The sequence below is a fragment of the Dipteris shenzhenensis genome, chromosome 1 (assembly GCF_047967505.1).
Source record: "Dipteris shenzhenensis isolate YYH24624 ecotype China chromosome 1, Dip_SZ_1.0, whole genome shotgun sequence".
NCBI classification, from domain to species: Eukaryota; Viridiplantae; Streptophyta; class Polypodiopsida; order Gleicheniales; family Dipteridaceae; genus Dipteris; species Dipteris shenzhenensis.
In genome coordinates, this window is record NC_141596.1 from 6,994,597 (window position 1) to 7,017,101 (window position 22,505).

At 47.6% G+C, this 22,505-nt stretch overlaps 1 protein-coding gene across 1 annotated transcript; it reads right to left on the reverse strand.

Annotated features, from left to right (window-relative positions):
• Positions 1–1,006: 1,006 nt before the first annotated feature.
• On the reverse strand, positions 1,007–21,195 carry LOC147905309 (vacuolar-sorting receptor 3-like). Its single transcript, XM_087399471.1, has 13 exons — positions 20,767–21,195; positions 20,318–20,671; positions 19,539–20,234; positions 19,359–19,447; positions 19,184–19,253; positions 18,976–19,059; positions 18,810–18,886; positions 18,624–18,705; positions 2,686–2,768; positions 2,530–2,593; positions 2,272–2,400; positions 2,012–2,121; positions 1,007–1,916 (listed from the first exon to the last, which is right to left on the reverse strand). Exons 2-13 carry the CDS (start codon positions 20,616–20,618, stop codon positions 1,812–1,814), a joined length of 1,890 nt encoding a protein of 629 aa, XP_087255597.1. The 5' UTR covers positions 20,619–20,671; positions 20,767–21,195; the 3' UTR covers positions 1,007–1,811.
• Positions 21,196–22,505: the final 1,310 nt, after the last annotated feature.

Sequence of the window (22,505 nt, forward strand, 5' to 3'; positions counted from 1 at the left end):
AGCCGTGTTCCCTCTATTAGTTGGTTGTGTTTTCTGGCTGCTGGTGAGTGGTGTGTCAACGTGTGTGTAGCATTAAAATGCATCTGCAATCGACACAGATTGGATGCCTAGGATTAAATTCCAACTTACAATTACAAAGACGAGATCTACAATATTGGGAATTAATTGCTCCATATTTAGCATAATGTCTAAACCAATGTGAATCATTCTGGTGATTGATATCCTTGTCATTTATCATGGATGTCAACCTAGAAACCAAAGAAGAAGGTCCTAAATTTTTTTAACAGCATGAAGTTATAAACATCCAAATAGTAAATTCCATTGACTCTGTATATAACTAGGATGCACATTCCTCAAAAGGAGATTGACTATTAAAGCAAAAAACATAGAATGACAAAAGGAGCAAAGGATGACAATCCCAAGCAGGTAAATTCTAACAAAGGCTTTGCGTCCATGATCGGTGTGGCGAAAGGAACAAAGGATGACATTCCAAAGCAGGGAACTTCTAACAAAGGCTTTGCGTCCATGATCAGTGCGGTTCCAAAATCACTGGCATTGCTTCTAAAAATCAAAGTCAGATCAAATACAATTTGCTTTTCTCTGGTTCTTGTTCTTTGAAGCCGGCTTTGGCAGTTGCAATGACAAACGTAGACATTGGAAAACAGTTGCACTAACAAATCTGAATAAAAGCTGCCATAAAAGAAGGGGAAAAGGTGTAAAAGTAAGCTTCACAAAATCACTGGCATTGCTTCTAAAAATCAAAGTCAGATCAAATACAATTTGCTTTTCTCTGGTTCTTGTTCTTTGAAGCCGGCTTTGGCAGTTGCAATGACAAACGTAGACATTGGAAAACAGTTGCACTAACAAATCTGAATAAAAGCTGCCATAAAAGAAGGGGAAAAGGTGTAAAAGTAAGCTTCACAAATCACTGGCATTTCTTCTAAAAATCAAAGTCAGAGCAAATACAATTTGCTTTTCTCTGATTCTTGTTCTTTGAAGCTAACATTGGCAGTTGCAATAACAAACATAGACATTGGAATAACAATTGCACTAAGAAATCTGAATGAAAACTGCCATAAAAGAAGGGAAAAAGGTGTAGCAAGCTATACGTTATAAAAATACATGTGGTATATGGGCTGCAGAGCCAATAGCACTATGCTTGTTGACCTCATTGTTCTTATATTAACTGCATGAATCAGCTCAGATACAAGCCATATCTCTTTCAAATCTATTATCACAACCAACCACATTTAGGCATAGCTCATGTCTGATACAGAAGACAACTTCTCCAGTACGATTGACCACAAGAATTATGGATCCTGACGTTCCTGTAAATTGCTTCCATTAAGTCAATAAATGCTGTGTAAAAGGATGCTGATACTTATAATTAGATAGTATCTTTAACCATAAATATGAGCTCTCTGTTACCAATCTGCACAAAGAGCTGTTCCAATTGAGCCCACATTGCCTGGTTTTCGCTCAACACAAGTTGCTAGGCACACCTCACAATGACTTCTCCTGACCATATGGAAGGTAGAAAGTGTAATTTTCTGTCTTGAACGCCACTAGCTACCTTTATGTACCTCTGATGAACTTGTTGCAATTAACTAGACCATCCTTTGAGTACACTCTTGCAAAGAAATTTAACGGGGGGAGGACATTATGCTGCTGTGTGTGGGTAGTGCTAGAAAAGGTCCTGTCGTGCAAGGATACACACATGTTGATGAAAATTCAACAAACAGGGTCACTTCTGCTGTGTATGTGAAGAATGCACATCTTGCTTCCAATATAGTATTTCTTATGCCCACTTGTTAAAAATCCTCATCCTGATCTTGCAAATGCTGGCGAAGCTGATTCTGGCTATCTAATGGCATGTATTGTGCCATAATAGCCCTGATTTCAGAGTCCATATATGCCTGAAAAGCCAGTATCAGCCCAGATGTATAAGTAACATTTTAAGCTAATCAAACTGATATTCTTCAATATATAATCATGCAGAAAACATCCATACCCGCAGCCTATATTTATACACAAGATAAGCACCAATGCCAGCAGTTGCCAAGCTAATCAAAACTAAGACTGACACAATCCATGCGACTCTCGATGCGGCTTCCTTCTTACCTGCCAGGGCTCAACAAAAATAATAGTAAATTCTCAAAGCACTTAAAATCCAAATGGCTTGCAAAATTCGACACTGTGTTCTTAAAATTCAAAAATTTAAATTTCAATGACATAATTAAAATGAGCTCTATACATCACAATGGGCCTTACTTATACATGCATCGTGATCCTTCATGTAAAGATAATTCCCTTGGCATTCACAATCATAGCTGCCCCACGTATTTTTACAACTGCATTGTGGGCATTGGCAAGCCGTTTTTTCTTTGCATTCATCAATGTCTGACATGTGAAAGGATAAGATCTCAGAAACAATAGTCGATAAAGCCTTCTAAGACATTCTAGAGAAGACTTTCCCAAAGTTATGTAAAGAGGGTAGTCAGTAAGGTGGCGCTGCGTAGAAGAAACCACCTTCACATCCATCGAATCCATTGCCCGCAAAGCCTGGTGGACACTCACATCCAGCGTTTGAATCCTGTGATACACATGTCAGCGTACAGTTCCATTTTGCTCAACACAGGAGTCTTTAAACATTAACTTGAATTTTACAGCATTGAAAGCACTCACTAGGCATGCAGAAAAAGTCTTCCCATCTTTCGTCTCCTGCCAGCATCCTCCATTTTGTATCTTACATCGCCCTTGCCCAGTAGCTGAAAGGGCAAAAGGTACAACATTCAGACAACATTCTTGTTCATCCCTAACCAAACAATGACACTTGAACCTGCTTCACCACTATCATGGTCTTGTAATTCGAAACCACCAAAAAAAAGGAAAAAGCAAAAGAATCTCTTTCCAAAACCACCCAAAGCTGATTGGAACCCAAGAACAATGGGCCAGGTTTTGTTTATTTTCCTATACTGAGTTCAGGATAATTGAAAAAGGGCGTGTTGGGAGGCTTGGTAGAAAGAGATCTAAACACACAAGAGAAGATCAATCTACAAAATGAACAGTGTTCTCACATTATACAAAGAACTACTACAATATAAACCCAAACTCATAGGGTTGGCTCAAAGCCTATTCACAGTACACATAAATTCACATTAGGGTATGCCTTTTTCATAAGATAGTCTTTGATTTGACACCTGTGCATAAAACGAATTCACCTATTGTCTTCGGAGTGTCCTATGTCCCTTAAGATCTCACAATCTTTTGAGAAGCATTGTCCATCAACCAATGGCCTAGTGGAAAGAAAATCCGTCATAGCCAAGTAGTCATAGATTAGGTCTGTTAAATTACACGGCGCAATGGAACAGAAACTGAACAAAGAATAGAGAGTACACAGCAAACTGAAGATGAACAAAAATTTCCTTCAATACTGATGTAGTACAAACGATGGCAGAACGACGCTCCTGCGAGCCCTTCTCCCCCCGCCATAGCCTCTACCTCCCTACCGTCCTTCCACCTCGCCTTGCGCCCTCGCCCGTCGCAGCGCCTTCGCCTCGCCTTGCGCCCCTCGCCCCTCGCCACCGCCTTGCTCCGCCTAGCCTCGTCGTCGCCTCTCCCTTCACCTCGCCACGCCCTCGCCTCCGCCCTCGCCTTCGCCTCGCCCTCGCCCTCGCCACGCCCTCGCCTTCGCCTTCGCCTCCGCTATATACCCGCCGCCTCGCCTCGCCATCGCCTCCTCTTCTTCCGCCTCGCCTCGCCTTCTCCTCCTCCGTCTCACATCGCTCACCACAGCCTCGCCACAGCCCGCCCGCCTCGTCCTGCCTCGCCTCGCCTCACCTCCTCCTCCGCCCCGCCTCGCCTCGCCACTACCCCCCGTCGCCTCGCCTCGCCACTGCTTCGCCGTCGCCTCGCCTCACCATTTCCTCATCCACATCCAGGCTCCATCCCTCGTCTAGCTCCTCTCCCTTTTTGGTGGCAGCCTCTTCCTCATCGGAGTTCTCGCAGTCTGTCTTGGCGGTATGGCGGCTCCCTGCCCAGAACCGGAGGCCCAACCGGACCCCCCCTCTCCAGAAGCCTACCGCGTGATCTTGACAGAGCAACAGTCGTCCCGGGTACAACAGGTTGCCAATGACTTTGCCCACACTTCAGTCTATGGCAGAGTCATTGGACACTCTCCCTCCAGACCAGCCATCAGGGATTGGCTTCAATCCACTCTTATGCTAGAGGATAGCCACATCGAGGAGGTGGCCCTTATGGGAAGGGGCATCTTCTGGCTTAAACTCTCCACTGCGAAAGCTGCGAGCAACCTGATTGCTGGTTCCCTCACATCTGTGGATGGAAAGATCATCATGATAGTCCCTTGGTACCGAGGATTCAGCGCAGCGGACTTTGATGCTCGTTTCCGCATACCTCGCCACCCAGTGACGCTAGTATTTCCAGGCCTTGCTACTGAGTTGCGGCCGATAGTCAGGGACCTGGGTTCCCACTTTGGCTGGGTGATGCATGACACTTTTGTCGACGCGGTTGCTACGGCAAGAGCTCCCAGAGTCCGTGTGGCTGTGGCAGATCTTGCGTCCCTCCCTGCAGTGATTGAGATTGTGACAGATGCTGGCAGCATTACTCAGAGTATGGTAGTCACAGGACAGCCAGGCCAGTGCCTGAGGTGTCATGGCTTTGGGCACCTGGCTGCTGCTTGTCCGCGCTTCTCCAGCTCCTCTCGGCCCCCCCTCGCCCCCCCCGCAGCCCCCTCCCCCTCCCTCCAGGCAGCCACGTCAGGAAGAGCAGAGGCAACCGGAGTTCGGTCCTGAGGTGGCTGGCGACTGGACCGAGGTCAGAAGAAAAAGAGGAAAGAATAAGAAGACTTCTGACAAAGGCAAGGAGGCAGAGGTTACCCAGCCTAGGTTACCCAGCCTGCAGCAGCGCCTCAGAGACCTGACAGGCAGCTGCCCCAGGGTCCAGGGAGAGCTTCTTCTTCGTCTGTAGCCCGCCCTCCGCAACCTCAGGTCCCCCTCTCTCCCGATCCCCAGCTTCCCCCCACCCAGCCCCAGCCCCTACCCCAGCCGCAGTCCCCTTCTTTCGACCCTCAGCATCAACCCCCGCCTCTTCCTCTTCAGCCCCCGCCTCTTCCTCTTCAGCCCCAGTCCCAGCCCCAGCCCCAGCCCCATCCCTCCTCCCCCGCCCCTCTCAACTCTTCCGCAGTGTCAGCTTCACCGGTGGTTTCTCAGCCGCGTGCAGCCCCCACTCCCCCACCTCCGCCCCCCCCCCGCTAGTCGCTTCCGTGGAGTCTGTGTCTCCTACCCCCAGCCTCCTTCCCCTTCCTCACCCCAGGCAGGGCACCCCGATGCTGCACCACCCCTGGAGCAGCCTTCCTTGTTTGCTAGCCCGGCCCCCTCAGTTGCAGATTCTGGCGGGCCTCAGTTCCAGGAGAGAGAGCTCCCTCGCGACTTCTACAGGTCCGGTCCCTAGGATTACTTGGATGTGGCCGACCTCGGGACCTTCCCAGCTTGCCTCGACATCAGTATCTTCCTGCTCCGTAAAGGGGCGGATGGGAAGATCGCAGCCTTGGCCCCGAGGGATGGCCCCAGCTTTGCTTTCACTTTTCTCAGCGACGGCACCGAGTTTTGGACAGACGACTCGGTCTGGGAGGCTCTCAGAGAGCAGACGCACGCTCAGATTTGCTCCTGGATAGGACCGTCGGGTGGACAGCTTCTCGAGACTCAGTGGTCCGAGGGTGACGTGCGCCTGCGGTGGCGATGCGCCGCCAAGCGTTTCAGATTGATTGTGATCCTCAGGCCCCCTCTGTCGTGGCCCCTCCCCCAGGATGTCAGAGCCTGAACACCACAGAAACTTCGCGCCTTCTACGAGATGACTACCTCAGAGATCTCGATTGGCTCGAGAAAGCGTTTGTCCATGGCACCAAAGGCCTCACGCCTTTGCTAAAAGTTTTGAAGAACAGGCAGGATGACCCTGCCTCCCCCTCCAAACCCTCACAAAAGCGTCAGCGCCTTCATTCAGAACTACCAGCCTCTTCATCGACCTCGGCCGCGAGCAGACAGTTGTTCGCAGCCTACCAGTCCTCATCATGACCTTACACCTTGTCTCCTGGAACGTGAACGGGTTTCATTCTTCTGGCACCCGTGGTCCTAGGAAGCTCATCTTAAGACAAGAACTTCAACCAGCAGTGATTGGTCGCTTGGATATACTCCTGCTCCAGAAGCATAAGCTTTCAGTGGCTCATACCCGTAGCTGCGGGAAGATCCTCTCTGAACGCTCTCACACTTATTGGGAGCCCTCGATCGGTGCACAGGGGAGGAGTGGCGGTGTCTACACTTCCGTTTGCGAGTCGATTGCCCAGGGAGTTTTTGGCCATGGTACATTGATCCCAGGCCGTGCACTTTGGGTTGGCCTAGAGTTGGAGGGCTCCAAAATAGGAATCCTCAACATCTATGCACCCACAGACCTCCGACGCAGAGCCACCTTCTGGAGGACACTCACAGAGATTCTCCCAGACATGGATTCGTGGATTGTTGGAGGTGACTTCAACAATCTGGAGACTTTGGAGGACTAGCAGGGCAGAGGACCAGAGTTTACAGGTATAGCTCAGGCAGAGCAGTCCGCTTGGGACTCATTTCTCTTCGCGACAGGAGGTAGGGACAGCTGGAGAGGACCGTCCTTCCGCCGATGGCACGGGAGCTTGGACTTCTCGTGGGGTTTCCGCAGGGAAGGGGGCAGACTATTGGAGAGATTGGACAGATTTTATGTCAGTGATTGGGCCATCAGCAGAGGTGGTCAGGTGGGTGTAGTGCCAGGGACGACGCTCTCCGCCGACCACGCGCCAGTGCTCTTGTCACTAGACTCGGCAGCTCAGTCCCTTCCTCCCCGTTCGTGCAGGATTCCTGATTCCATCTTCTCTAGGGAGGAGGTGCGCAGTAGTATCGGTCGCCTTTGGGACAGAGATTGGGGCAAGTGCGTGGATTTGGTAGAGTCGGTGGCGCAAGCTCTGCAGGAGTCCAGCCAGATTTGCCAGCTCGCAGCCCTTCAGGTTCGCCAGGAGTGGTGGGGCAGAGAGAGAGCTCTTCGTAGGGACCTCGCTTCCATTCAGCGGCTCCAGCAGGCAGCTCCGGGTTCGGAGGAGCTTCGGATCCAGGCCCTTCGAGCCTGAGCCCTTCTTGAGGAGACTCTCCAGCGTCGCTCAGAGTTTTCTTATCACGCCTCCCTCTCCTACTGGGCTCGGAAGGGCAACCGGATGAGCAAAGAATTCTTCAGGACGCATGGCCAGAGGGCAGCAGGTGACCAGCTCCGGAGTCTTAGGACAGCGGAGGGTCACATCATTACCGACCAAGAAGAGGTCTTGGGGTTGGCTACCGACTTCTACAGGACTCTTTTCCAGCAGGAGCAACTTGCCCCCCGCACTAGACGTTCCCGTGAGGAGGTGTGGAGGCACATCCCGGCCCTTGTTCAGCCCAGCATGCAGACGACGCTGATGGCACCGTTCACCACTGTTGAGATGCAGGAGGCCTTGATGGCCATCGATGGGCAGAAATGCCCTGGTGAGGATGGGCTTTCTAGAGCTTTCTTCACCTCTTTCTGGGATCAGATCCATCATCCCCTCCTAGCAGCCCTCCAGAGGATTTTCAGCAGCGGACCTATGCCAGAGAGCCTCTCTTCGGGATTGATCTGTCTCATCCTGAAGGGGGGAGATCGACAGGAGATCCGTCAGTGGCGCCCGATCACTCTCCTCACCACTGCCTATAAAATCCTTGCCAAGATGATCAGCGCCAGAGTTCGGCCACTACTTCCTGACCTCATTCATGACACTCAGAAAGGCTTTGTCCAAGATCGCAGTATCCTGGATAATGTCTTTTTTTCACCTTCTCAGAGGCGACGGAGTGGGCTCAGCACAGCGGGTCGCACTTAGCCATCCTACTTCTCGACTTTGAGAAGGCCTACGATCGAGTGGACTGGTCCTTCCTGGAGGGTACTTTGGAGAGACTTGGATTCCCAGTGGGATGGATTCAGGGCATTTCAGCGTTATACAGGACAGCTTCCAGCAGGGTCATCATCGGCGGCAAGATGGGAGAGCGATTTCGATTGGAGAGATCAGTGCGTCAGGGTTGCCCCCTCGCTCCTTACCTGTTTCTCTTCTTCGCCGAGGCGATGACATACTATCTTCGGGCGAGATCGACAGGGATCCGGGGTGTTCGCCTTCCCATCAGGGAGGACACGGAGCTCCTGGACTCGGAGTATGCAGATGACACAGCGCTGTACGTTCAGGATGATGAGATGATGCTGGAGAGGGTGAGGCTGGCCTTAGAGGTCTTCTGTTCGGCAGCCGATGCGAAAATCAACTGGAACAAATCAGTTGGTTTTCTCACAAACCCTGGGGCATGCTCACAGTGGGGGAGGTTTTTGGGTTTCAGATGGATCCCACGGGGGCAGACTACTAGATATCTCGGCTTTCAAGTCGGCCTGGACATCACGCCAGCTCAACAGTTTCTCCCGGTGCTAGATTCCATACGACGGAAGCTGGCTTTCTGGAGCACTGCTAAGCTCTCTCTTGCAGGTCGTGCTCTTGTAGTCAACCAGGTTCTCCTGGCCACGGCCTGGTATGTGGCCTCTTGTTGGTGCTTCTCGAGATCCTGCGTGGCACAGCTCAGCGGGATGGTCCGGAATTTCCTGTGGTCTGGGGGGGATGGTCTCAAAGATACCAGAGCCAGGGTAGCCTGGCAGACAGTCATTCTTCCGCAGGCTGAGGGTGGCTTGGGGGTCATTGATCCTGAGCTTCAGAGTCAGGCCCTGCTGGGCAAGTTAGTTATCCGCGGTTTGACCCCGGGGGGGCAAACGTGGAAGATGTTACTTCAGCAGGGGATCAGTTCTTGCATCCCGTGCCGAGGAGGAGAGTGGCTACCGTCCCTCAGGTGGATCTTCACCTCTGCACCGCTTACCCGCCCCTGCTCCCCGCTCATTCGTAGCCTGCTCACGGTTTGGAGGCGACTCCGTCTCAGTCTCCTCCAGTCGCCTCCTAGCAGTCAGGAGGAGATCGACCGCCAGCCGCTCATCTGGAATGATCAGGTCGAAGATGCCTTGGGCCTTCAGCTGGGGGAGAGGTCACATATCTCGTGGGACGGCTGGATGCGGGGGCCTACCCGGTCCCTTCGAGTTTGGAGGGACACTTACAGACACTTGGAGACCGTTGCTCTAGCAGCCGCAGCCGGAGGTGTCCGTGGAGCTCGGGCGAGACGCAGAGAGATAGATGGAGCGATTCCTGCCGGTTGGTTGGTTCCACCCGAGATTCAGATCCTCATGCCTGGTGATGCCCGATGGCTTGGACAGTTCACCCCTCGTGGCATCCCACTGGTTGTTGCAGGCCGCCTGGCAACACCTCTGTATCCTTCTTCGCCGTTTTGGGGGACGGCTGACTCAAGAGAGAGGGTGTGCTCATCGACCCCCTTCTCTCGTGGCAGAGGGTTCGTGTCGTAGGCCTCCTGGGAAAGGTTTGGCGGATCGATCCTAGTATAGAGCAGGATCAGCTGCAGTTATGGCGCCTCTGGCTTTGGGAGGGGCGGGCCCTGTCAGAGCTTGATTGGGACCCAGGAGAGTGGAGATGGCCAGAGGTTGTGGCAGGCCAGGGGCCGACCCCTTTCTTCGCTTACAGCACGAAACTGGGCAGGAGAGTTCTCGGGAGGATGCAGAGCAGACCGCCCACCCAACGGCCCAGTTGGTATTCTCAGGGTATTTCCAGGCTATTTTTGCAGGCCTTCTGGAAGGCCCTGTGGGAGAGCTGGCGGCCGCGGAAGATTTCCTACTTCCTTTGGCTACTCGCCCACAAGGGTCTTCCAGTGGGGAGCTGGTTGCGGCAGATTGGTCAGAATGGACTCTGTCAGATTTGTCATGAGGACGAGGAGTCGCCAAAGCACTGCCTATGAAGCTGCACTCGCACCCAGAACGTGTGGAGGTGGGCCTTCGGGATCCTTACTCGTGCAGCACCGGAGTTAGGTTTGATCACCTGGGGCGCGTTCTGCTGGTGCAGCACCACACCTGGCTATCACCAGTTGTTCGAGGCAAGCCCGCAGGACCCCATGTTCCTTATCACACAGGGGACTTGGGGGCCGCTTGAGGGCATCCCACAGCACTTGGTAGAGGCGGACACAAGATCTCAAGTGAGGCAACCAGTCTGGGAGATTATTAGCAGCATCGTCGGATGGCACATTTGGACCTCGCGCTGCGCGCAGATCCTCGGTGGTACCTCTCTTTCGACTGCCCAGGTCATGGCTGACATCTGGAGCGAGATTATCCACACGCTCAGAGGCCAGTGGGACCAGATCCAGGGGGATTCCCGGGCTGGCCGGGAGAAGCAGAGACGTTTCCTCCGAGATTGGGATACGCAGGGCCTCTTCTTCGAGCATACTTCTCAGGGCCTTCAGTGGCGCTACTCACCGCCTCTCTGGCTGTTTATTCACACCCGCCTGATCCCTCCGTGAGAGAGAGCTTTTTGTTTCCTCTTAGGGCTGCGTCCGATTTGTGAATGCAGCCCCGTCAGCTGCAAAACTGACCCCATGTATCTTGTTTTTTCGAAGTAATATAATCAGCACTGTTTTTTCGAAAAAAAATAGTACAAACGATGGCTCCGTCCACCCGTGCGCTCCCACAATGGAGCTTAGATGGCGATCTAGACAGATACTAGGTAAAGAGCTACTAGCTAGAAGATCTCTGCTGGAAGATCTGATCTGGTACAATGGACTGAGGAGGTCGCCTCTTTATAGCTATGAGGACGGTAGTCGGATCAACGTAGTCGGTCGAACCAACCAGGTGAAGCTGACCAGTCAACCTAGTCGGTGGAACCGACTAGTTGTCCATGGAATATTCAGAGAATATTTCCTATACCGTTGCCTCAGGGGCTCTTGCCCCCAAACCCCCACCAGGGGGCCGCTGGCCACCCTGGGACCCCCCAGCGGGCCACCAGGCCCCAACAAGAATAAGGAGCTCCTACACGATCACCTTTCTACCATGAAAGGTCTCATTGAAGACCTCATCTGACATGCAAATCAGGATCCATCCAGTGTCCGAGGCTCACACATGGCTTCTCCTCATATGGAGGCCTTACAACTTGAGCACCTTGGACCACTAGTGGTTACCAGGAGGGTGGGGCATTGAGCATATCTAACACCCCTCCTCAATGTCCACCCGTAGGTGAACTACCTTCTCGGCCCAATGCCGACTCTCTGAAGATGACCCTGAAGTTGATCCTTCCCGAGTGCCTTGATGAAGATATCTGCTCCATTTTGCTCTGTTGGACAGTAGACCAATTCCACTATCCCGTCCTCGATCAAATCACGCACATAGTGATACTGAATCTCTATATGTTTTGTGCGTGCATGCAACACTGGATTTTTAGCAATGGCCATGCAACTTTGATTGTCGCATCTTAGCACAATTGCCTCATCCTCTTGCACTCCCATGTGCCATAAGATCCTCCTCAGCCACACTGCTTCACAAGCAACAAAACATATTGCCTTGTACTCAGCCTCGGTAGAAGACAATGCCATTGTTTATTGTTTCTTACTAATCCAAGAGAAGATACCTGAACCTAAAGAGAAACAATATCCAGAAACTGATTTCCTAGAATCACCATCTCCAGCCCAATCTGAGTCACAATGACCAGCCAAGGAAGTGCCCGTATCATAAGTGATGCCATAATCAAGAGTGCCCTTCACATACCTGAGCATCCGCATCCCTGCATTCCAATGATTCTCCCCGGGCTTATTGGAGAACCTACTCAAAACGCCAACAACAAAACTGATGTCCGGTCTAGTGTTGCACAAATAGATGAGACTGCCGACCAACTTCCTATACCTCCCGATGTCTACTGGGGTGGTGAGGCATCCTCCATAGACAGCCTCGTATTTGCCTCCATAGGTGTAGCTATCTCCTTGCACTCAAACATACCAAATGCCTTCAAGATCTCCTTTGCATATTTCTGCTGAGAGATGAAGATCTTGCCTGGCTCTTGCCAGACTTTAATCCCCAAACAATAGTACATCAAGCCTAAGTTTGTCATCTCAAACTCTGTGCTCAATGCCTTTCTAGTCTGCTGGATCATGTCTTCATAGTCACCTGTAATAAGGAGATCATCCACTATAGAACAATAATAGCAGATTTTCCACCTTTCCTATACACATACAAGTTAACATCTGAGGCACATCTTTTGAAGTTTAATTTATGAAAGAATTTGTATATCCGTTGGTACCATGCTGTTGGGGCCTGTTTCAGCCCGTACAGAGCCTTCTTCAGCTTACATACAATGGAGGGCCTCAAACCCAAGTGGCCACGTACACATCCTCCTTAAGGTCACCATTCAAGAATGCTGATTTAACATCCATTTGATAAACTGGCCACTTTTTATGAGCAGCCACCAATAGTACTGTGCGAATAGTGGTCATTCTGGCAGTCGGGGCGAAAGATTCAAAAATTTAACCCTTCAACCTGCGAAAGTCCTTGTGCAACCAATCTGGCTTTGTACTTTTCCAAAGTCCCATCGGCCTTGTACTTTACCTTCCAAACCCACTTGGTGCCAATAACCTTTCTGTTAGGTGGTCGATCTACTAGCTCCCAAGTTTCATTCTTCATGATGCTGTCATATTCTACTTGCATAGCATTTTTCCAATCTCGGTCTGCAAGTGCTTCCTCCAAACTTGCAAGCTCCTTTACTTCTGCAATAATCTCAACCATCAAGGCCATATTGACTATGTGAGCAGAAGCCCTCCTTTGCTCCTCGATTCTCTGAGACCGCCTTGGTCCATCTACATGCTGCTCAACAGACATAAGCATCTGGTTATCATGGTCATAGAGCTACCTTACCCATTGCCGCAATGGCTTTTCCGATGGTGTAACAACAGGTTGGTGACTTATACCTTCATCATCTGATATTTCCTCCTCCTTTATAGCTCCTAGACCAGGTCCATAGTGAAGTATCTCTTCGCTTGATGATAAAGTGGAAGAGCTTTTCTCTACCTCCACTGCATGTGGCTGCTCCCTGAACACCACATCGCGGCTCGCTATGATCTTCTTTGCCTCTCAGTCATACAGCTTATAGGCTTTCTTCTCATCACAATAGCCTAAGAAGATACATTTAGTGCTTTTTAGTTGTAGCTTGTTTCTCTCTTTGTCTGGTACATGCGCATAGCATTCACACCCAAACGTTCTGAAGTGGTAGACAGATGGCTTCTTACTGCTGTAAGCCTCATGTGGTGTTTTACCTTTAAGTGCCTTTGTATAGCTGCAATTAAGGATGTAAACCGCAATATTGACAGCCTCAGCCCAAAAGTGGTTTGGCAATCCAGCACCTTTCAACATACACCTCCCCATCTCCACGGTGGTCCGCATTCGGCGTTCAACAACCGAATTTTGCTGAGGCGTATGTGGTGTCATCGTTTGTCGCTTGATCCCTTTGCTCTTGCAAAAATCTCCAAACTCTGTAGAAACAAACTCACCACCACCATCCAATCTGATTTTCTTCACCTTTCTCCCTGTTTCATTTTCAACAAGCTGTAGCCATTCTTTCAATTACCAAAAGCTTGAGCCTTTTCGCGAAGAAAGTACACCCACATCTTCTTACTATAGTCGTCGACAATCAATAAAAAATAGGAAGATCCCTCCAAGGCCTGTGTAGGCATCTTACTGCACAAGTCAACATGCACCAACTCTAGAGGAGCGTTTGCTCTATTCTTGCTTTCTTGTGAGAATGCCTTTCTCTGTTGCTTGCCCATTATGCAAGCTTCACACGGTTCTTTGATTTCTGCTACTGCAAGTGAGCAACCATACCTTGCTTCTGCATCTCCTTCAACACTGCAAATCTAATGTGGCCGAATCTTTCGTGCCAAAGTCTGCTTGTGCCCACTCCAACGGTGGCTGTAAGAGCACTTAGCTCATACAAATTGTTCCTCCTTACTCCTATGCCAACCAAATTGCCAGCACTATCCAAAATTTTTGCTCCTGTCTTGTTGAACCTCACCTCATGGTCAAGGTCAGTTATTGAAGCAACTGATAGCAAATTTCTCTTGATTTGTGAAACATACAACAAATTAGATAGTTTCTTAACATCTCCATTTACATAAACAAATGAAACCGTACATGTACTCTCAACAGGGTATTTTGCGTTATTTCCAACCATCACGGTGATGGGTTCCTTTAGAGGCTGTATGGAACAATATAGACCCTTCTTGCAGGTCATGTGACAAGAGGCGCCACTATCCAACACCCATGAATCAGTGGTTGACGCTTCTTGAACTGAGGAACACCCTTCCTCAATGGCCAAAAATAGATCTAACTCTGCTTCCGCTGTGTTAGCTGTCTCTTTCCCCTTATCTGTCTTCTTCAAGGTACCATTCTTTTCATCTTCTTTCTTGACCCGGCAATCTGCAATCACATGACCATTCTTCTTGCAGTGGAAGCATTCTCCCTTAAACTTCTTCTTGCCACCCTTCTTCATTTTGTCACCACTAGTAGAGGAACCACCTTTGCCTTTCACAGTGGCAGAGAACGCAGCATCCCCATTGCTGCCTCCATCTCAAGCTTTAAGCCTCAATTCCTCCTCCATAAGTAAAGCATAGAACTCCTCAAATGACAATGGTTGGGGTCTCACCTCAGTGTTAAGCACCGTTACCAGTCCATCAAACCTTGGTGGACATATCCAAAGACACCGCCGAGCTAGCTCTTCGCTAGTCTTTTATATCCCAGTACCAGCCATCTGGTCATGCAGATTTTTGATTCGGGTTATGAACCAGCCATCTGGTCATGCAGATTTTTTGATTCGTTGTCTCTCCTTCATTAAACTTCTCAACTGCGAGCTAATTCTCCAAATTCTAGATCGTTGTCTGATTCCGCATCTCATACTGACTCTTCAATATGTTCCAGGCCACAATTGCCTTAGATGTATGCTGAATCAAGGTCAAAACACTATCAGTAGTACTTGTAACCAGGGCACACAGAGCATCTGCGTTCCTGCGTTTCCAAGCTCGTAGAAGGTCAGCATTAGGAGGTATCGTACTCCCCGGATTTGCTGGGTCGGGGGTTCCTTGTGGTTTTGGGTCAATCCCCAGTACTGTCTCCAGAAGCTCATATGAATCCAAAATAGCAGTAATTTTAAACTTCCACAGAGTGTAGTTCGTACCATCTAACTTGCCTTCAGTGAAGGCTGGTGGACGAATCCTCAACGCCTGGATTGTTGGTGCAGCAACAGCTGCTGAACTCGAGCCGCTTCCTTTTGAGCTACTTCCTGTTGCCATCACTCCGTATGCTGTTGAAGTCCTCGCCTCTCTTCTATTCTTCGATCCTTAGAGCCGCCTGGGCTCTAATACCATGTTAAATTACACGGTGCAGCAGAACAGAAACTGAACAAAGAATAGAGAGTACACAACAAACTGGAGATGAACAAAATTTTCCTTCAATACTGATGTAGTACAGATGATGGCTCCGTCCACCCATGCACTCCCACAATGGAGCTTAGATGGCGATCTAGACAGATACTAGGTGAAGAGCTACTAGCTGGAAGATATGATCTGGTACAATGGACTGGAGAGGTCGCCTCTTTATAGCTATGAGGACGGTAGTCGGATCAACGCAATCGGTGGAGTTGACCAACCAACCTAGTCAATGAAGCCGACTAGTCAACCTAGTCAATGGAACCGACTAGTCGTCCATGGAATATTCTCTATACCGTCGCCTTGGGGGTTGAGGGCCAACTGACCCCCAGGCTGCAACAAGAATAAGGGGCTCCCACACAATCACCTTTCTACCATCAACGGTCTCATTGATAGACCTCATCTGACATGCAAGTCAGGATCCATCCAGTGTCCCGGGCTCACACATGGCTTCTCCTCATATGGGGGCCTTACAACTTGAGCACCTTGGACCACTGGTGGTTACCAGGAGAGGCATTGAGCATATCTAACAAGGTCCACTACAACCATCTCAAAAATAGCTAACCTTTTAGGAACGCTATGGCTCCGTGGACAGCCATCCTAACATATGCACATATTCATAGTGCAATTTAATTTTCTCAGCATCCCCTCCTAAATTGCACTCCATAAGATGGTCAAATTACAAGAGATGAGATGTTTGATGCAAAAACAAAGTTTTACTGAGGAAAATAAGAAAATTTTTCACCAAATTAATCTACAAAAAGATCTCTTCACAAAAATAGACATGTTACACTTAAAATGCTGCCGAATCATAACTAAAATTGCAAAATGCAAGCAAATTCTTAAAATGCTGGCAAATCATAAATAAAATTGCAAAATGCGAGCAAATTTTAAAATTTGAGCAATTTAACCATTACTCTCCATTTCCCCCTCTTAAGAAGCTCTTGGTACTAGCTTCAAGTACGTAATGGAGAAATGAACAAACTAGAAAATCTGAAGGTCATTGAGTTGGGACAAAAAAGATGCTTAAAAGTGGATCAAGAGATTCTAGCATTCCCCTTTTTTGATAAGGCTAGGAAAGCAGGCTTGCATGTGTGCGCTTCGAGTTGACTGTGGATGTAAGTGGCCCATCTGCTACCTAAACAGTAGGATGACTGATGGAGTCCACCTCGATCAAAAACTTTGTTGCATGTTAATGAATTGTTGATATCTGGACCAATTGCTAAGTCAATAGAAATTTTGTATGACCATGCATCTTTAAGCATGTGCTCAGGGATATTGTATGACTGTATCACAACAATTGTAAGGATGGCTGTTATAGATAAACATTGTGTACCATGTCATAGGAGCCATTCTTGATGATAAAACATCAAAAAAACAATGCACATTATAAGCAATTGTCTATGAGTGATTTAACTCTTGTAGAGAAAGAGAGCTTAGCGCCATTGGTATAAGAATATCTAGCTGTTGACTAGCACATTAGTTACATATCTTGTTCTTTACCTGTAGCATGAAATTTATGGCTCAAATTGTAGTATGATGTCTATGACATTTGTTGTTTTCGCAATTGGGAGCTCACATGAATGCTCTTTGGCACTTTTTCTTTGCATTAGAGCTCAATTTGTGCCTGTTGCAATTCATAGATGATTGGAAAACATTGAATAGATTGGCAAGACTGATTGTATCCCAAAACTAAAAAGGAAGATATCTTTCTGATTAAGCATTTGTTCTTGCTTATGAATTTGTTGAAATGCGTGCGTTATGCATGTGAAGGAACCAATGTGCCAGTAGCATTCTGCATTGAGCTTTAGCATTGTCCTTCAGAAGAAATTGGCTGATTATGCTAATTGTAGGGTAGAAAACCATTTTTGCCTTGGATTGTACCAAGTGCCTGCATCATATTTGGGTTGTCTGACCCTTGTGTTTGATTTAGCATCATAATCAATTGACTATATGATTGACCATTTGTCATAATCCAGGTTTGTTCACAAGACCAATTTCATGATACACCTTGTATGCTCAACAAAAAAGCTGCACACGACCCATAGTGGCTAGCGACAGTGAACAATTAAACCTTCATCAACATAATGCACTCCAGCAGAGAGAGCATAAGCTTTCCAGGTCTCAAGCAATCACTGCAGAAGAATGTGAACATAAGCCTTACACAAGACAACAGTCATGAGTGCGGAGACAGTTACGCACCAGGAGATTCATGATGCCACTTCACCCACCAAACAGTGCCTCGAGTTTTCCTCAAAGAATAGCATCTGGGAGACCATTGGCAACATCACCACCAAGCACATCTGGGTAGCATGATGCAGCCGGGTGACGCGAGGGCAGCAAGAACGTCTACTGCCACTCTCATCAACATATGGCTGGACATCAATTACACTTCATGAGCCGCCAGGAACCAGGGCACAAACAGTTCTAGAAAGACCTTCAAATGAAGATAGTGCTTTTGCAAGGCTTGGCCTGCAGCTACCTTTCATATTTTCACAGATCAAGGAATCCGATGGTAGTGGCACCTGGTCCCAAGTTACTATAAGCATTGAGCCAGGACCCGGAAAAACAGGCTACAAGGCAACCACGTTCTCTCTTTCAGTGCCTTACAAAGAGCTGATCCTTTGTATGGTTTTGTATGTCAAGGGTAAGCCTATTACCTTTAGGATAATCCCTGCATACACTAGGACAAGTGCTACAGGTATCTTGATGAAGTTGTCTACACCCAAGTGGTAAAAGTAGCATAAAATGCCTACAGAAGACTGAAACTGGCCTAAAGTGATGGTGCATTTGCAGTCTTTTCTGATGACAACGTTTGCATTAAAGACTTTGGCAAGGACAAGAACACACAATACTACGAATAATTGCTCTTTCAAATGGACTTAAATGACTGCTTCAATACTTTCAAATATAGTAAACGTTAGCATTGCTCACCCTATATCCATCCTATCAGCTGACTGAGCTTTCACAATCCGCAACATTGTCTTATTCAAGTTTGTGAAAGAACATGGAAAGATTGCTTCATCATTGCATTGGAGCACACAAAAAAGGTGTCAAACCGGAGGTGACGAACAAAGCAAGATGGAAAACAGGTGAAATTGAGTGCTCAAGGAAATTGACAACAAATCATATCATTCTTTTGCTGGCCACCTGAGAAATGAAAATGCTCAAAAAACCAAGATCTTTAAAGAAGAGTCTTACCCTCGCAAGATGTGTAGCCATCTCCCTGAAATTGAACTCCGTCAACCAGAGGACACTCGCATACTCTTCCTCGAAACGTATCCTGTGTAGGCAAAGTTTAACAAAACTTAAGCCAGAAAAGGGGCATATTGGTTAAATTAAACAAAGCAAGCACACTACAGGCCATCAAAATATGGCAACAGGTACCTTGCACGCAGTTATGTTTGCCCTTATGTTCTGCCAACAGCCACCATTGTTGGTCAAGCACTCATTTGTTTCCATGTCTGGAAACAATAGAACAAGAAATTCCAAGCTTAGGATAAAATTGATAAATTTTATTTTTGAATGCAAAATTGACAAATGTTCAACTGACCTGAAGTCAGACAGATAGATGGTTCAGTTTTTTCTTCAAAACCTGCACATATTGCCTTTAAGACTGCCCCTTTGTCTAGTTTTCCTGCAAATCATGTCAAGACAACTCTCCATTCATATACGCCAGCCAACAATAAATTTGGTGCTTGAAAGACTAACTACTATTTACTCTGACATAAAGTCCGCCAGTGAGCAAAGAATTGTTTGACCTCGGTATTGTATGTTGTTAACAATCAAAGTAGGCAACATGGTGACATCTCCACGAGAGCCTTGCCCGATCTGAAGTCCATGCAAAACAGGTTCAGCTTCAGTGCTCCAGCGTAACACACAATAGAAACAAAGAGAATGCCATTTCTAATGATAAAGCATACAGCAGTTCGAGACCTGTGTCTCTTGCTCCCCTTTCAAAAGTGCATTTTCTGTATCAGCCTTCGGATCACCCATGCACTCGCGAATTTTCTTCACATCCAGTCCTGCACAACGTTGTAAAGTTCTGCTTAGCATATTGTGTGTAACCCCTGGCAGTAACATAAAATTCTATAAGAGATAATACGATGGACACACCAAGAGACGTGATCACTTGTTCAGCACACTCCTGGTTGTACTTTTTCTCTGCCATCGGACACCTAATTTGGAAATCTGTTACGTAGTCCCACCATACCCAAGGTCTGTTTGAAGTTTCATTTGCCACCTTGTAAACGCAAAGCTCTCGAAGGTTTTCTGTTACAACATCCTTGCCTTCGTAACCCCGAGTAAAGTCTTCCTCTGGATCTGGGGCACAATATCTGCCCTTGTTAATACACTGGGATTGGCACTGTTTGCTCGTAACAACTGACTCAGGACAATACCACGTGATGTAATGGGGAGTGAAACGTGTGTAACCGCCCTGTTCAAGTAGCTGCGCTGCTCCTTTGAAGCTCTTAACAAATTCTTTTTGAGAATCACATTTCGAACCACACTCATCGTTACTGTTGGTCCAAAATTCATACTCCACCCGATCATCAGGATGCGGAACAGATTCTCTCCAATCTAGTTTGCATTGTATCATCTCCTTGTCATCAATTGCTTTCTTGAGAGCATCGCCAAAGCTTTTCTCTATCAATGCAGAGGGAATGGTGATGTTCTGCAAGTAGTCCCCTGCGGACTTTTCCTCTGCCGGAGAGTCCATGGTGATCAGGGGTTCATCTTTATCGTCCGCGACCAGAACGGCCGCTGCTCCAGCCCTCTGTGCGTTCCAAACTTTAAGTGCAAAATAGCAGTCTGCAGGGCAAGGCCAGCTATACAGTTAGAGTTTCTCTTACGCTCGGACGTTGTTGACGAGGGGAATTTAAAGTAAGAATTACCTCCCCTGTCCGCCAAAACAATTGTAGGCAGCACCCCGGCGCCAGACCTGAACTTGTCAGCTGAACCGAAGTCATTACAAAGTTTGGAGTTATCCTTGGGATAGACAACGGTTCCACCCAAAGTCCCACCGTATTGGGGCACGCCAAAATTTCCAAGAGCACTGTCGTAAGTCCCTTTCAGTGCTTCAGGGGAGGTGATGCTAAGGCTGTTCTTCTCCACCACAAATCGTCCCAAAATTAGAGGGAATCCGATGAAGCAGCAGAGCAGATAAGCATACACGTCGAGACGAGAAATTCCCATGACGATTGATCGAGTCTCCAGGTAGGCGAACCTTTAAATAAAGGACTGTGTATCTGCTTCAGGGAAACAATTTTTGTGAATGCAGCATGCAATTGCGGGGAACAGGAACCAGGAAAGTATCAACCGGCCGGAAAGTACACAAACGTACAGATCCAATCAAGCAATCAAAGCAAGGCAACAATCGGGGTAAAGCGCTCCTCAAGACGTAGATCTTGGCAGCAGCTCACAATCAGAGCAAGAGATGGACGAAATGCGGAAATTCAAGATGTTCTTCTGGTGCAACCTCTGCGTATGCACATACCTTGTCCCCTTGAGATCTCAGAGACCACAGCTTCTCCCGAATCTGATCCTTTCAGTTCAAAGTCTAAGTCCTCGATCATCTACTCTCTGTGATGAGAGATCGACATTGAAATTGTGGAGAGCCAAATCTGATGAAATGAGTCACAATGGAGATGAGGATAGGAATGGCGAAGAAGCCATAGCTAGGACAGGACAAATTATGAAATTAACAAGCCTAAATTCAAAATTTTAAACATTTCTGATAAGAAACGACATCCTTTTTTTGGGGGGGTCTCTAAATCACACGAGGAACGGTTTTTGTTTTGTGCACTTAAGCAATTGTAGTGGTTCTTCTCGCTTGCGGAATTGAGGTGCGCTTCCAGTGGTTGTGTATTCGCATCTCTTTTCTTTGCAGTCTCCTGTGGCCTTGACAATAGTTGATGCTGAAGAGTTGCATGTCGATATACGGCTCGACCATCATGCACGGTCACTCCTACGGCACATATAAAACAATTTGTGAATATTAAGCTTTTAGCTGTGCAAATTTGTTAGCACTGCCTTCCAGGTAGCGCTATTGTTTCACTTTTCTTAACAAGGTGAAGACCCTTCAATTGGCCTGCCTTTTGTTTTTGCATGGTGTAGTTGATTTGCGGTGTGTTTTAATTGATGGGGAATGTAGTGTGTACTAGTGAGTGGGGAGGTCACTATACATAGTTTGTGGTTTCTTTTGTTTTTGAGTAGCAGTTTCGTTTATTTGTTGAATAATGTAGTGTATGTTAGTGAATGGTCGGACCAGTATACATAGTTTGTGCCTGCTTTTTTTGTTTTGTTTGAGTCATTTGTCCATACTTGGTCAATGGTAGTTCCATGGATTGTTGTTGGTGTAGTTATTTGTTGTGACATATTGTGCTGAGTCATGAATTCCTTGATTGAATGAAGAGATTTTTGACTACTTTTTGATTAGCCTTCTCCTTTAGTGCTAGCCTTCATCACAATTGAGTTTGCCCTTCACCTCCAGAGTGTGGACAGAAACTCAGTGCGAAGACTTTGTATAGATGGATGCTCAAGTATGTGTGGGTGTGTGGATTTGTATGTGTGAGAGCATACTTTTATACTATGGTCTACACCCACTGCTGGGCGTTGATGACGTCAGTAGGGATGTCATAGTAGCTAGTCCCTGCTATGCGTGATGGAGTTTATGGTTTTCAATCTTATGAGTGACTATCGTGAGATTGAAACTGCACTATGTTGTATTTTTAGAGGATGAGTTTGGAACGTTCTTGGATTCACGTAAGTTCTCTAGTCGGCTATCTAGAGCTACAGTGCATGTCAAAACAACAGCAGAACAATCAGAGAATAGAGAAGGAAGAGATGAGTAGTAGCCAAAGTATTCTATGAAATGGTACAGTCACAAGATCCTCCTCAACAGATATATAAATCACACTATGGCACATCAGGTATACACGAAACACACATCAATTCTTAACTACTCTATCTTTCCAAGATGTAACAGTGTAGGACATCCAAATGTTATAATTATCTACTGATCAGCCTCACAGATAAATAAATCACACTGGCACATTAGGTATACACCAACAAACACGCATC